The 16757-nt window shown below is 42.0% G+C and overlaps 1 protein-coding gene across 3 annotated transcripts in view; it reads left to right on the top strand.

Annotated features, from left to right (window-relative positions):
- Positions 1-756: 756 nt before the first annotated feature.
- Positions 757-16757, top strand: part of ipo8 (importin 8) — a gene marked incomplete at its 3' end in the record, with an annotated part of 29277 nt that continues 13276 nt past the window's right edge. For all 3 annotated transcript variants that reach the window (XM_080051419.1, XM_080051418.1, XM_080051417.1), the window contains exons 1-15: positions 757-915; positions 2896-2977; positions 3844-4000; positions 4844-5002; positions 6866-7022; positions 8151-8240; positions 8521-8615; positions 8727-8811; positions 9364-9498; positions 9929-10028; positions 11419-11495; positions 12234-12350; positions 12530-12619; positions 15937-16102; positions 16497-16657. In XM_080051419.1, the coding sequence (XP_079907545.1) occupies positions 832-915; positions 2896-2977; positions 3844-4000; positions 4844-5002; positions 6866-7022; positions 8151-8240; positions 8521-8615; positions 8727-8811; positions 9364-9498; positions 9929-10028; positions 11419-11495; positions 12234-12350; positions 12530-12619; positions 15937-16102; positions 16497-16657 (1755 nt within the window). In that variant the 5' untranslated portion in view covers positions 757-831. The remainder of the gene's footprint in view (positions 916-2895; positions 2978-3843; positions 4001-4843; positions 5003-6865; positions 7023-8150; positions 8241-8520; positions 8616-8726; positions 8812-9363; positions 9499-9928; positions 10029-11418; positions 11496-12233; positions 12351-12529; positions 12620-15936; positions 16103-16496; positions 16658-16757) is intronic.

The following is a 16757-nucleotide window of genomic DNA, read 5'->3' as shown; positions in this document are numbered from 1 at the left end:
CCTAGGTGTGTAGGTTATAGTAAAAAGTAAAAGTAAGTAGGCTAACACCATGGAGTTATAAAGAAAGACACACCCTGCGTTCCAATACCCATACTTCCCTACTATTTAGAATGGCAGAAAAAGATTTAGGATGTCCCAATACATGCAAGTCAATTGTAGTATGCTGAAAATACATAAATGTCCCAATGACTCCAATAGCATTTTCGAGTATTGTCTTTATTCTTGACATTAATTGACATAGGCCTAATGAAATAAATAATCTTCCTTATCTGATTTTTTTTCGCTATTGTGGCCCTAAAACTCTTCTGTACTTTAGTATGTATTGTAGTAAAAAAAAAAAAAAGTATGTGATTTGGAACGCATGGTAACACAGGGCTTTAGCAGCAGCAGTAGCAGCGCCAGCACTCCGGGTGGCAGCAAAGCTCACAGTGTCACTGTGTCGACCAAGGAGGAGAGGAGAACAACCGTAAATTGTCTGTTTACTTTGCGTTACGCCCACTGACTGGCTGCCGGTAAAACGGGGAAGGGCCACACCGTCCTCCGTCAAGCTAACCGGAGTTCCACATGGAAAAAAAGCAATGCCTCCTTCAGAATGAACGTTCGGCCGCTGCCCGCAACAAAGTAGCAACGAGCCTTCCGCCAGTGAGCCTTTTGTTTTGAAACGTATGACCGGAAATCGTGTTTGTAAAGCCTCGTAGGATTGACAGAGTTCGGGGCCACAGTGAATGCAGAATCCGGAACGCTTGGCTGAATCGAATAGAGCACAAGCTAACGCTACATGTATGTGACACTAAAATAACACCAGAAGGAACCGTGGAATTGAGCACAAAAATGGACCCGAACCGGATTATCCAGGCTCTCAAAGGGACTATCGACCCTAATCTGAGGATAGCGGCCGAGAATGAGCTCAATCAGGTGGGGTGAGCTAAAGAAGTTTGTGGTTTGTTGTTGTTGTTTTTTTTTTCATAGGGGGAAGTGAAGGCATCATGGACCGTCTTCTTGGCCCAGCTATGATGCCTGTGTTGGCGGAGGAGAGCAGGCTGCGTTTGTTGTGATCTAGCTCGGCTTCGGCTTGGGGGGAATCCTCGGCACTGGTTGAGGGAGTTTTAATATCAGGCCTGGGATCAGCAGTTTGACTAGAACTGTTCGCCACACACGGACCCAGGCAGCTGCGTCGAAGAACAATGGGAGAGCGATCTGACAGCCATCATGGTTGGTGGTGGACGGTGGTACCCAAACTTTGACGCGTCAACGCCGGTGCTGCTGGCTGGCGCTGCAGTGATATTATGTAACCAGTCAATGTAACAAATGATCCGTGTAGGCTCAATGTTAAGGATCACAACTGATTTACGTCAGTATAGGCTATGGTTTACTGCACCATCATTTGGTTTTAGAAGACACCGGAATAGATGTAAGATGAGCGTCAGAAACACAAATTTAGGTTATATAAGTCTCGGGGAGCATTATTTCAGGTGTGGATTCTTTATCCTATCCTCATGAATGTATGTTTCCCTATTATTTACTATCTATGATGTTTCCATATTCATTTCATTTAGGCTAATATAATTCATAATGACACTGCAGGTGAATATGGTAAAATGTTTCCCTTATAGGCCTTTCGTCATAAAACTTTGCCCGTTGATTGCTGAAATAATTTTTTTTTATATATTGCAATCACTTGCATTAAAAATCTTTGAATAAATAGGCCTGTGCAAATTTAGCAATAATCTGTCTCAACTCATTATGCGTATATTTGCATCTCTTTAAAACATCTCAATATTGGATAGAGCCAGAGTTAAAATCTTAATTTCAGTTTCACTATATTAATGTCCAAAGTGTTTACTGAACAGATTTTGGATACAGGCCTTAAAAAAATGCATTTCGGCATGTTCTTAAAAAAGAAAATGTAGGCCTATCATAAACCAGACAATTAACACCATATGAACAAATCCTTCTGTAATAACAGTCAGAATAGTGCTAAGAATGACTATGGAAAGTTTAGTGGATAAAAGTGCTTTAGAAGTTGAGATTTTCGATCCAGAGTATTGAAGAAAACAAACAATGTCCGTTAAAGATGGTATAGAGGAGAAATGTACAGACGCAAACAGACAAGGTAAAGTCAGATAAACACCTAAATGTACATTTAGGACCTTTTTGATTCATAGTATGTATGAAAAGAGACATGTTATGGAAGTAAAATAGACAACACATCTCAAAATTGACTGCATTGCATTTTCAACGCTTGGAAACAATCCCTGCGTTCCAAATCACATACTTTTTCTTTTTACTACACTACATACTAAAGTACAGAAGAGTGTTAGAGCCACAGGAGAGATACAAAATCAGATAAGGATTTTTTTTTTCATTATGTAGAGAAATGTCTAGAATAAAGACGAATACTCCAAAATGCTAATGGAGTAAGAGGGGAATTTATGTATTTTCAGCATACTACAATTGACATGCATGTATTGGGACATCCTAAATCTTTTTCTGGCACACTAAATAGTAGGGAAGTATGGGAATTGGAACGCAGGGTACACTTAAAAGAAAAAATTAAATTGGAGGAAATCAAGTTTGAATTGAAAGTTTTCTTTTTTTTCTGAATGGAAACCCGGCCAGACAGACTTTCCAGCTAAATTAACCTATAATTTAACGGCTCTGTTGGACTTCAGTCTTCTCTGTATATAACCAAAGCCTTGGTATCTGTCCCCCTAGCTCTTGTCTCACTGTCTCTCTGTGTCTGTCCCCCTAGCTCTTGTCTCACTGTCTCTCTGTGTCTGTCCCCCTAGCTCTTGTCTCACTGTCTCTCTGTGTCTGTCCCCCTAGCTCTTGTCTCACTGTCTCTCTGTGTCTGTCCCCCTAGCTCCTGTCTCACTGTCTCTCTGTGTCTTTCAGTCTTACAAGATCATCAACTTTGCTCCGACGCTGCTGCAGATTATAGTGTCAGAGCAGGTGGACTTTCCTGTTCGCCAGGCAGGTAAGGACTGATGATTTTTTTTTAACCTTTAGTTATACAGGTAAATCCCATTGAGACTGGAGGCTCTTTTTCAATGGAGACCTGTTCACATTCCCACGTTTCCATTCGCACACACACTCATACACCGATAGCAGGCCTAATTATCAGGAGAAATGTAGGGTTCAGTGTCCGTCTCGCTGACACTTCGACGTGTGAAGGGGGCGACGGGGGATAGAACCACCGACCCTGTAGTTGAGGGTCGACCGCCCTACCCTACTTCACTACAGCTGCCCTGCACTGCTGTGTTTACCATCTCACTGCAGGTTAACTGTAATATGGAATGTTTTCATATTGAGAAGTGTTTGCAAAGAAATCTATACCTAGTCTGGTTCCATAGGAAACAAGTGAGTTTACGTTTGTCAATTGAGCGATTCCAGACCTTCTGTACAAATGAAATGAAGTACGATGGTCTGGTTGGACCAGGCTGAGACTGAGGCTAAATACACTACAGTGTGTGTGTGTTCATGGTTGATGAAGCAGCATGTCACCTAGTGCAACAGTGTGGCTCACTGATGTGGTTTTATAATAGTTTTGAATTTCAACAATGGAGCTCTATGGCACAGAGTAAGACGTAAAGTCAGGCTTTAGACACACACACATTACTTGTTAATAGGATATATTTAGTGTGGTTTTTGGTCTTTTCATGATGGTGTGTGTGTGTGTGTGTGTGTGTGTGTGTGTGTGTGTGTGTGTGTGTGTGTGTGTGTGTGTGTGTGTGTGTGTGTGTGTGTGTGTGTGTGTGTGTGTGTGTGTGTGTGTGTGTGTGTGTGTGTGTGTGTGTGTGTGTGTGTGTGTGTGTGTGTGTGTGTGTGTGTGTGTGTGTGTAGCGGCCATCTACCTGAAGAACATGGTGTCCCAGTACTGGCAGGACAGGGAGCCGTCAGTGGGTCAGGTGATGTTCCCCTTCAACATCCACGAGAACGACCGGCAGCAGATCAGAGAGCACATCGTGGAGGGCATCATCCGCTGTCCAGAGTCCATACGGTGAAGAGGCTACACACACACACACGCACGCACACACACGCACGCACACACACACACACGCACACATACACGGGCACACTCACTCACTCACTCACTCACTCACTCACTCACTCACTCACTCACTCACTCACTCACTCACTCACTCACTCACTCACTCACTCACTCACTCACTCACTCACTCACTCACTCACTCACTCACTCACTCACTCACTCACTCACTCACTCACTTTGTGCGTTTCCATGGGACAGCTAGATAGGATTAAGCCATATACAGATTCTGCCACTCGAATGGACCGCGTCACTTGTCTGAGTATACAAGGGCTTTCAGAGAATCGGATAAATGGCCCGGAGCATGGCTGACTCAGCTACGCTAGGTGGCGCTGTATCCCTTTCAACATTTGACCGATTATGAGTCTGCATGTAAACACACTGACTCACTCATGCAAGCTCACTCACTCACTCACAAACACACACACACACACACACACACACACACACACACACACACACACACACACACACACACGAACATACGCACGCTCGTTTTTTATAAGGCTTTGTACATTTTGTAAATATCAGAGTATTGTATAAATATAAATCATTTCAATGTGCATTATGATAATTAAGAGCAGTTGAATAAGGGGTGTAGGGGAATACATAAGCTTCGGCTTCCTCTCACTCCTTTTCGAACATAGACACTACATTTATTTTATAAATATTGTTTATGACACTTTATAATTATTGTTTTTTTGTGTTATGTGTATTTGTACTTTTTTTTTTTTAAATAAAGACAAAATGAAATGAATGAATGAAATGAAAGGACTGTGTCTCTGCTGTGTCTAGTGCCCAGCTGACCATGTGTCTGAGAGCCATCATCAAGCACGACTTCCCCGGCCGCTGGACAGCCATCGTGGATAAGCTGGGCCTGTACCTGCAGTCTGCCAGCAGTGGCAGCTGGTACGGCAGCCTGCTGGCTCTATACCAGCTGGTCAAAACATACGAGTGAGTGCTAAACCCTGTATACCTGTTCCCTCTGTTCCACATCACTGCTCTCTACATCACTCTGACTGGGTGCTATTAGCCTGAGCGCTAAGGTCACCCCTTAGCCTCAAGATGCTGTCAGGTAAACAGGTCTAGAATGATGGAAAGATGGCGATAACTAACTAACAATGCGTAAATTCATCGCTAGAACTACGCCCAGTGCTTTATGTCCCTCTCGGCCGTTCATAGAGCGCAAGAATATGGATTCCTCCATAAGACTTACACGCTCAATGTACAAAATGTAATATTAATATTTGAAATTCCCCGCTCAGGAGGATCATTCAGATTATTGGCACAGGTGATTTTACACCAATGAGGACATATTTATGAATGAGGATATTGATTTTAGCTAATAATTGACTTAAAACGTTACATAGTGCCCCTTTAACCCATTGATGACGGCTGCTGCGCGATGCCACATTGGCTCTCCTGCCTGATGCTGCATCGCGCAGCATTATTACTTTATCTAATTTTCATGGCATTCCCAGCATAGAATGCACTGTCATTGGTTCAAATACACATGAGGTGGGTTTTGTTGATTTTTTTAAGACCACGTGACCACCCAAAAGTTGTGTGGTTTGCCGAAAATCACTTCAATCAAAAAAATAAAAAAATAAAACAAAATAATAAAAAAAATACGCCGGCTATGTCGGCGACGGAACAGTTAGTGGCGTTTGGTTCGCAGAATCAAGGTCTACTATAGACTACTGACGAAAATCACACAACACATTGCATCTATTTATTAACAATATTTAATAATTTTCTAATTCATCTAATTTTGACGATTTTTAGAAATATTTGTTGGTTTGTAAGCGCTAAGGGAGCATGTTTAAATAAAACCTGTGAACCTTAACTTTTAAATGTATTTTATTTCATGTTTCTATGTGCTACACAGGCTTAGATATTAAGGTTTTGGTAGACTTGACAATTCGTACTATTTTTTCAGAAAACCCTCAGGCATTAAGGACATGCATCCTAGATTGCCATAGTCATCAATGGGTTAAAAAAAAAAAAAAGCTATTTGTTGGATAAAGCCAGAGTAGAAATCTTAATTTCATCAAAATATTATTATCCAAAGTTTATTTTACAGAGCAGATTTCGGATACAGCCTGATTTAATTGTATATATATAATACAATACTATGTACAGTACAGATCTTAAAAATGCATAATTCCAAAAAAAATTAAGGACGAAATGTAATGTATCGTAATCGTAAAGAAGGCAATTAACAACATATGAACAAGTCCTTCTGTTGTAACCTTCCGAATAGTGCTAAGAATGATTATGGAAAGTTTAGTCGATGTGTGTGTGCTTTAGAGGTTGAGATTTCTGGAGTATTGAGAAAAAAACTAATGTTGAGATAATGGCCGTTATTGGATGGTTGTGTATGAGAAATATACAGACACAAACAGACAAGGTTTACCCAAAATAAAACATCTAAATGTACATTTTGGAACTTTGATTTAAACTAGTATGAAAGAAGACATGTTATGGAAGATAAATACAAAAATATATCTCAAAATAGTTTTGGCCTGCAGTGTTTCAGTTTTAGGATTCTTTTTAGTAATTTTGTGTGTGTGTGTGTGTGTGTGTGTGTGTGTGTGTGTGTGTGTGTGTGTGTGTGTGTGTGTGTGTGTGTGTGTGTGTGTGTGTGTGTGTGTGTGTGTGTGTGTGTGTGTGTGTGTGTGTGTGTGTGTGTGTGTGTGTGTGTGTGTGTGTGTGTGTGTGTGTGTGTGTGTGTGTGTGTGTGTGTGTGTGTGTGTGTGTGTGTGTGTGTGTGTGTGTGTGTGTGTGTGTGTGTGTGTGTGTGTGTGTGTGTCTCAGGTACAGGAAGGCAGATGAGAGGGAGCCCTTGCTGGCTGCCATGGTGATCTTCCTGCCCAGGGTTCAGCAGCTCATTAGCCAGCTGTTGGTGGACTCCACCATCTTCTCTGTCCTCATCCAGAAACAGATCCTCAAGATCTTCCACGCGCTAGTACAGGTGTGTGTGTGTATACTAGATAGTAGGGTTGTTGCCGGAAAAGGAACCGGACGTGGCTCTATAACTACTTGTTGAAAGGGCCACAGCGCCACCTAGCGTAGCGGAGTCAGCCATGCTCGGGGCCATTTATCCGATTTTCTGAAAGCCCTTGTATACTCAGCCAAGTGACGTTCGAGTGGCAAAATCAGTATATATGGCTTAATCCTATCTAGCTGTCTCATGGAAACGTATGAGACAGAGAGTGAGTGAGTGAGTGAGTGTGTGTGCGTGTTGTAAACGTAGCAGGATTCAGAAATGTTGACGCAGCACAGGAGGCAAAAGGCTGAGTGAGCTGTATGGATCAGTGAAAACGTTTCAGTCAGTATTGGATTTTTATACTTCTATTTTATTTAAATATGTGCTTTTTTTTAAATAGCTTTATTAGATGATTTCTAGTATACATTATACTGTATGAACACCCTTCCATTTGACAGTTCAATGTATGCTATCGTAAGGATGTTTTTTCTTTTCCATATAAGTATATTTAAAGGCTTAAGGGTCCTTGGAAAAAGTTGAACTTTTATTTTTAAAGTGGTGGAAAAGTGCTTGAATTTGACTTTTTAACAACAGGAAATACATGAAAAGCCATCACCTCAGCAGAAACAGCAGGCCAAGTCAACGGGGTTACATACAGTGCTGCTCGAAAGTTTGTGAACCCGTTGAGCATTTTGGAATTTTATTCAGTTTAACCATTAATCATTAATTTTTATCAATAACAGTATTTTTTATATGAAATAACAGATGTTTGTTTATCAATTCAACATTTTTCTATTCTGGAAATCAATTGTTAAAACAGATAAAACAAATGATTTGCCAACTTTTATATGTGCAAAAGTTTGTGAACCCTGAGCTGCATTGTTTAAATCAGGTGGGCCAAATTGAGTCAATGGACCAATGTAATGAGAGATCTTTAGGGAAGAAATTGGGCGGCACTAGATAAAACAGAGATAAAACCAGGTCAGTTAAGGCCCACCAAACTGAACTGTATTCCATGTCTGTGAAGGGCTGTTTAGATTGTGCCTATGCCACTGTTATGATGATATGATACCATAGTATGCCGTCAGCATTAACGTGAGTGTTGTCCTGCAGTACTCACTGCCTCTCCAGCTCATCAACAACACAGTCATGACTCAGTGGATGGAAATCCTACGCATCATAATGGACCGGGACGTCCCAGTGGTAAGACACACACACACACACACGCCATGCCATACATGTGGCTGGAGACGGGACTGACAATATTAGTATCAGGTGCAAATACAGGTTAACTTTACTTATCACATATCAGACTTAGGCCACGTCCACAAGTACACAGGTATTTTAGATGAGTTCTGTGAAATGTGGAAATGTTCAATCAGTTTTAATTAAATATACGTGTGTGTGTGTGTTTGTTCGTGTGTGTGTGTGTGTGTGTGTGTGTGTGTGTGTGTGTGTGTGTGTGTGTGTGTGTGTGTGTTAGGAGACGCTGGAGGTGGACGAGGACGACCGTCCTGAGCTGGCGTGGTGGAAGTGTAAGAAGTGGGCGCTGCGCATTATCACCAGACTGTTTGAGCGGTGCGTACACACAGCTGATCTCACATCAGCACACAGTATACAGAGTTATTGGTTAAACAGAGGTTCGTTACCAAAGCATTCACACCCATTCCTCTCTCCTCACTGTTACAGCTATGGAAGCCCTGGCAATGTGACCAAGGAGTACTGTGAGTTTGCAGACTTCTTCCTCAAGACGTACGCGGTGGGTTTACAGCAGGTGAGCATGTGTGTGTGACTATAGATGCGTTCTCTTGTTTGCAAGCTTACATGTGACTAGTTACACCCCAATGTTAGGGCTCACTCACACTAGGCCCAGTTGCCCTGTACCGTGCATGAAGTCAAAGTCAAAATTATTTCTATAGCACATTTAAAAACAACATCAGTTGACCAAAGTGCTGGGATCCAGGTTCTGTTCATTCACACACAGTCATACTGGTGGTGGTAAACTACGGTAGTAGCCACAGCTGCCCTAAGCACGATTGTCCCCCCCAACCCCACTCCCCACTCTGGCCTGTTACTCACACTGCTCCTAAATATCCACGCCTAGGAACCATTGCTTCTTGCCAATACGTCAACACGTCTAAATGTGCGCACTCAAACTGGTCAAACCAACTAGACTTTAGGTGGGCAAAGGTACTTGGGCACGGTACACATGGTCTAGTGTGAATGCGCCCTTAGTATATGTTTTACCACTGACTATGGTGTTGTAGTGTATTAGTTGCTGAGGCTGTGGGGGTCCATGGGCCTGACTGTGTGTTGTGTGTCCCAGGTCTTGTTGAAGGTGGTGGACCAGCACAGACAGAAGCAGTACGTCACCCCTCGCGTCCTGCAGCAGTGTCTCAACTACCTCAACCAGGGCCTGTCTCACTCTCTCACGTGGAAACAGATGAAGCCGCACATGCAGGTGAGACAGGCAAGGGTCAGCCTCTGTGGACGGCTGTGACGCTGGCAGCTTCGCATGATCATTAGATCGAAAAGATCTGCATTTACTTTAAAGTTCCTAGGACATGCCTTTGACCATTAGCTGACATTATTTTATCATCTTGTGTGTTGATTTGATTACAGTTATTTGCGTTTATATTATTATTATTATTATTATTATTATTATTATTATTATTATTATTATTATTATTATTATTATATATATTTTTTTTTTGGTCAACATTTTAACTCTGGCTTTATCCAACATTTAGCCTTTTTGGGTTTTTCAAGAGAGGCGAATATATACATCATTAGTTAAGATATGGGCAACTCGAATGTAAGTAAACAAACTGCTGAAGATCCATGATGATATCAATGAGTGAATTGAATACTTGTTCCCTATCCACCACTAGGCCATATGCCAGGACGTGGTCTTCCCGCTCATGTGTTACAAAGACGAGGATGAGAAGCTGTGGCAGGAAGACCCCTATGAGTACATCCACATGAAGTTCAGTGAGTAACGCAGTGCAGACAGAAGACCATAGAAAGTCAATGCCTTTAAAATATACATCCAGTTGATTTACACATTGCACATTTCAATTTAACTTATCTACTTTTAACTTTCTATTCTATTTTATATATACTGTTTTATATATATATATTTATATTGCACAGAAAATTCCTTTGCACTACTTAGTATTTAGAATTTATCTTATGTACATATTGTTTATGTTTATCTTGTTTGTCTTATTTAACTCTATATTTTTTCAATTTTATCGTTCCAAATTCACTGTGGGCCAGAGATAAACACCATTTTGATTCTGATGTATGTCTTGCATATATCAGAAATGACAATAAAAGACTTTGACTTTGACTTGAATGGCTGCACCACCCCATAATGTATTAAAGGTGGGGTAAGCGATTCTGGAGGATGTTTGTTGTCAAAATCAGTGAATATCTCCTCAAAAACTGCCTGCTGTCCGTACAAAAATCTGGCCCTACCTACTAGGCTCTGTAAAACTTGTATGTAAAAACAAGGGCCATGTAAACACAGTGAGTCCAACGTACAGTGTAGTATGTGAACATGCCCTGCCGTTTACAGAGCCTAGCACTCACAGTACGAACAAGAGGAGGACTTTGAGGAGATATTCACTCATTTTGACAAAAAGGGACTGTCAACAAACATTCTTGTAACAGGGTTTGTAAAATGCATGTAAACACCTTTATCCGATCTACTTCGCACACAAATCGGCACATTAACGGACAAGCAAAGTCGAATAAGAACACCTAGATAACTCATTCATAGTCGGCATTCTACCTGCATGTATACAGGATCGCAAATCGCATATCGGAGTTTGCGTTCTGCGCTTGCTCAAGAGTTCCCTGTCGGGGATTTCACAAGGAAGTGGAAGGAGACGACATGATAAATAGTAGTGTTGTTGCTGGAAAGGAACCGGACGTGGCTCTATAACCACTTGTTGAAAGGGCTACAGCGCCACCTAGCATAGCAGAGTCAGTTATGTTCCGGCCATTTATCGAATATTTAAAATTCCATATATACTCAGACAAGTAACACGGTCCGTTCGAGTGGCAAGTTCGGTATGTCTTAATCCTATCTAGTTGTCCCATTGAAACGCACTGACTGACTCCACCTTTAAGCAGTGAAGTAAGGAGGTCCGCCATGTTTTAAAACATGATGTTTGATCCCTTTCTGTGTGTGTGTGTGTGTGTGTGTGTGTGTGTGTGTGTGTGTGTGTGTGTGTGTGTGTGTGTGTGTGTGTGTGTGTGTGTGTGTGTGTGTGTGTGTGTGTGTGTGTGTGTGTGTGTGTGTGTGTGTGTGTGTGTGTGTGTGTGTGTGTGTGTGTGTGTGTGTGTGTGTGTGTGTGTGTGTGTGTGTGTGCAGACCTGTACGATGACCACGCCCTGCCAGCCACTGCAGCACAGAGCCTCCTGTGTAAGGCCGCCCGCAAGAGGAAAGAGGTGAGCACATTTAGACTCAACACAGCACCCATACACACTGTGCTCTCATCCAGCTGAGTGACGCACTGTCAGCTGGACAGTTATATAACTTCATATGAATTCTAATGTTGCTCTGTGTTAACTGGAGGTGTTAGTAACACCGTGTACTAACATTAGATGGAGTCCAACCAGACTTTAAACTGGACTTGACCAAAAATGACTTGAACCCTGGTCCCATGTACCAAAGCCAGTGGTGTTATCCACTTATCTAACTGGCTCCTGCCTGGCACGCCTGGTCTTTAAACAGTGTCACAGCTCAGATTGAATTTGTATTATCTATCTAATATATAATTAAAGCCTGAAGTATTGAGTGGGGAAGGGGGGAAGAATGCAGTTGCTTTAATGCACGGCGGGCTCACCAAAATGTTTCCACATGGAGGTTATGTTGAACCATATGATTGTGGCCTTCACAGTCAACCGGTGTTTGTTGGACCCACATAAGGGAATGCCTTCTGGATGAATGGTGTTTATCCATCCAGAATAAACCCATGCCAAGCAGCACTGAAAATGTACTGGCGTCCCATTGTGGGCCATCAAGTTACTAAGACAGTTAACGTGTGTTTTCCACCAATACCAACATGACCCTTGGTGTCCTAAATGGGAGATATACAGTACGGGCATGCTTCTACAATAAGCTTCAATTTGTGCATCAGCGTTTTACTACTTGTAACTTGCTGCTGTGCGTTCCTGTTTGGCCAGGTTCTTCCTCAGATGATGGAGTTCTGCCACCAGACACTGATGGACCCCTCTGCTGACCCCCGCAGGAAAGACGGGGCACTGCACTGCATCGGAGCATTGGCTGAGCTCTTACTGAAGGTACACACACACACAACACACACACGCGCACACACACACACACACACACACACACACACACACACACACACACACACACACACACACACACACACACACACACACACACACACACACACACACAGGCAATTGAATCATTCAGTTGAGCTAATCTTTGCTATGCATGTGTCGTCCTACAGAAGCGCCTGTATAGGGAGCAGATGGAGATGATGCTCCAGAACTACGTCTTCCCTCTGCTCAACTCTCCTATGGGTTACCTGAGAGCCAGGGTGAGTGCGCCTCTCATTGACAGAGCCTTATTCCAGCTGCACTACCAAGTGCTGTAATGTGTGTATATGTTTTTATGGTTTGTCCTCCATAGAAACGTGTTAGAATTTGACCATGATGAAATGAGACTCATGCACCACCAGCTATCTACAGTGCTTTAACCTCCAACGGACATTCCAACTACTGCCTTCGTCTCTTACACGTCAGCTGATGTAATATTTTTGAAACAGTCTCATTTTTCCTCTTATGATCGTAAATGACATGTAACAGCAAACCAGACCATCAGTGCAAAGAATGCTATTTTTTTATATAGTTTTTCTTAACGCCTTTGTCATGGGTTATGACCACAATTTGAAAGTTCCTCGGAGCACCTTTAAAATAGACTATCTGACACTTAGCAATCCCACTGGTTCACAGTGCTCCAACATGTGTAAGAGATTAAGTCCTAAGAAGGTATTTACATTTGAGTATAATGAAGTTAGACCTATGAACAATGGAGCCTTAGATAGGAGCAGAATATGAGAGAATATACACTGTAGGTAAATGACACTAGTTGAATGCACTAGTTCTGTAGTCTTTTCAGCAGAGGGCGCCACACTGCTGCTGCTGATGAAATGACATTGTAATGGTCACAACCCAGCAGACAACGGCTGGGTTTGGAAAAGCCCTACTAACGTCCTATACTCCTATAGCCTGGCTCCGCCCGCCTACCTACTTCCGCTCAAATTTCATTTTCCCTTCAGTAGTCAGTCTGGGGCTACGGTGAATTCATGTGTTTGAGCTCAGGAAAATTTCCGGCCGTCCAATCAGCGAACAGAGCGAGTGGCTGAGAACGATGACGTCGAAGTCGCGCTCCAGTTTTGGTAGTTCCGAGTTCCGACCTGTCTGTGTTCCAGTGCATCTGCTCGCGAATGTATGGACGCCTACAACCTTTCTCATCCAAATAACTAAACGTTAGACTCTAGCAAGTTACCGTTGCCAGGTACCGGTAGATCCATAGACTACAATATGTAGTGAAGTCGGAAATTTCCGAGTTCCCAGTACAACTGGAACGCACCGTCAGATGCTGTCTCATGACATACGTCACGACCAAACGTTATGCGATTGGTTGGCTGATCCAGAGTGGCACTGGGATTATCCAATAGTTTTAAACTTCAACAGAAGACAGCCATCATCCTAATCCCCCCCCTATGTGTCTAATGCAAGCCCCAACCTCAGCGATTTTTACCAGCATCCAATAAGGAAGTGACCACAACTGTAGTAACCAGGAAGTGCCACTGGGGGCTGGGAGCAGAAGACAGTCATCTCTCATTGACTCCAATGCTAAACATGCCGTTTTCACAGCATTATTAAACCTATTTACAGCCTGGGCCACGAAACCATTTTAGTCTGTATGTTTAGGTCATATCTCCATGACAACACTGAGGGGGGTGAATTTTTTTGGCCCACGCTAGTTTTTATTCTTTTGGAGGTTAAAATGTATTGGCGCGATCTCTTGAGTGACAGCTCTCCGCCCGTTGTCCCTCACTTTGCCTCGGAGGTATACGTCAGCTATCTCCCTCCCCCTCACAAAATGGCGACGCGCACAAACCAGGATTATTGGATGCCGTGTGAATAACTGAGGTCAGCCCGGATGCTACATCCATATTATTTACTATCTATGGTCTAATGATATCTGATGTTGAGTTCCAGTGAGGGTGTTCCACATGAGCTTGGAAGAGGTGGCTTTATTCATGAAATTGTATTTCAACTTTATTCTCAACATTTTTTTTGTTGAGGTGCATAATGAATGAAAAACAATGATTTACTCACCCTCTGGCCATGATGATACTATACTGGTCTGAAATCAGTTTTCATAAAAGGAGTTTCTTGTTGCTTTATCTCCTCCCTACAGTCATGTTGGGTGATCCATACAGTCAATGTGAGTCAGTGTTTCAGCACTACAGCAGTATTGTAATCCACACTTGTAGGGCTGGGCAATTCATCCCAAATGAATCCAAACCGACATTCAGACCCTGTGATCGAGTTGCCAAGCCCCTCTTCTTTTAGTCTCCACCACAATGGACCTTTTTAATATGACATTTATATTTTAAATATTGGTTGACTAAAGATTCAAGTTGTTTTCTACTTTTTAAATGGCAATATTTCAAATAATGGATTTGATTTGCAATTAATACAAGTTATTTATTTTCTAGTGTTTTGGTGAACTTGATTTTTACCTCAAATCTGAAATTTAATTTCATGCGATTTCATTATTCAGTAAATAACCAAAAATATTTAATCTGTGCATTTCCCTATATACATATATATATACATATACATACATACAGTGCCGCTTGAAAGTATGTGAACATAGAGAAAGGGACTGTGTTTACCAGCTCAATTTAACCAATGCAGCTCAGGGTTCACAAACTTTTGCACACACAAAAGTTGGCAATTTTTTTTTATCTGTTTTAACAATTCCGGAAAAGAGAATTTTTTAATTGTTTAACAGACATCTATTGTTTCATATAAAAAAATACTGGGATTGATAAAAATGAATTTATAATGGTTAAACTGAATACAATTCCAAAATGCTCACGGGGTTCACATACTTTCAAGCAGCACAGTATATATATATATATATCTATATATATATATGTATATATATATATATATATATATATTTTTTTTTAAATAAATAAATACAGTAATATTTCTTTTTTTAAATCACAGAGATAAGATATGTTCTATTTCATCAGATAAAATATCCCAGCTTTAATGGTTGAGCATATTTACAATACCAACCTTCAGTGAATTATGAGGACAAACAAATTAACTATTAATGTTGATATTGATTTGAGGTCAAATGGCCCAGCCCTACCACACACTGTCACAGCGGTGGGCACAGCTGACACCAGCAGAGGTGGACACTTAGTTTAGTGGTGGTTAAGCACACTGTCTGTAGATGGTTTGAGACCAGACATGTTGTGATATTATAGACCTACTTCACTGGTGGGAATATGAAGGTGTATTGAACTCTGAGATCCCATGTAGTATAAATGTGCAAACATTTTAGAAATTGGTTCATCCTAGCCTGAGAAAAGGCAGAAAGAGTGTTTTATGGTCTCACTGTCTAACCCTACATTTTACTAGTGTGACATCACACTAGTAAAAATGTAGGGTTGGGATTAACAGGACAGCTGGGCCAAGAGAAGACTGAGTGAAGTAAAACCCCATTCATTATATTATAATAGCCATTTTATAATGCTAGAACGCTGGTTCCGTATGGGTGAAGTATTCCTTTAATGTTGTTGTTCTGTGCTGTGATTGGTTGCAGTCGTGCTGGGTGCTGCACTGCTTCAGCCCGCTGCGCTTCCATGACGAGCTGGTGCTGAGGAATGCGGTGGAGCTGGTCAAACAGGACCTGATCCAGGACAAAGAGATGCCCGTCAAGGTGGAGGCAGCCATCGCTCTGCAGACACTGGTCAGCAACCAGGAGCAAGGTCTGCCCGGCAACACAACACAACACTGCTTATCTTACCTAGAGCTACTCATGAACCCAAATATTCACTAATTCTGAGTAGATTACGCAAGCATGTTTCAGAGGTAATGCTAATGGGAACAGTGCAAATGTGTCCATAAAAGCACACACACTTGAAGCTATAGTGGGTTACTTTTTCAGTTCGTCTAGTTAAGCCTAAAACAGTGGTGAACAGCGAAGCGCAGTGTGACGGCTACAACGAAGTCTGAAAGAGCAAGAAACAATCTGATTATCATTATCAATTGTGTTATGATAGGAGATGATTAGTAACCCATAGAACATTTGTTTAAAATCCTGCGTGTGTTTGTGTGTCTCTGTCTCTGTGTATGTGTGTGTGTCTGTGTCTGTGTGTGTAGCCAAGCTGTACATCCGTCCGTTCATCCGTCCGGTCATGCAGGAGCTGCTCCACGTGGTGAAGGAGACGGAGAATGACGACTTGACCAACGTCATCCAGAAGATGATCTGTGAGTACAACCAGGAGGTGGCCGCCATCGCCGTGGACATGACCCAGAACCTGGTAGGAACCCACAGACCTTCTCATCTCACATACCACCAAGCCTTTTATATATTGTTAGCCTCGTAGCATAGTTGCCTGAATCATATTTATTCTACTCTAC

The sequence above is a fragment of the Ammodytes marinus genome, assembly GCF_949987685.1.
Source record: "Ammodytes marinus genome assembly, chromosome: 22".
Taxonomy (NCBI): domain Eukaryota; kingdom Metazoa; phylum Chordata; class Actinopteri; order Uranoscopiformes; family Ammodytidae; genus Ammodytes; species Ammodytes marinus.
This window is presented reverse-complemented; position numbering and strand designations above follow the sequence as displayed.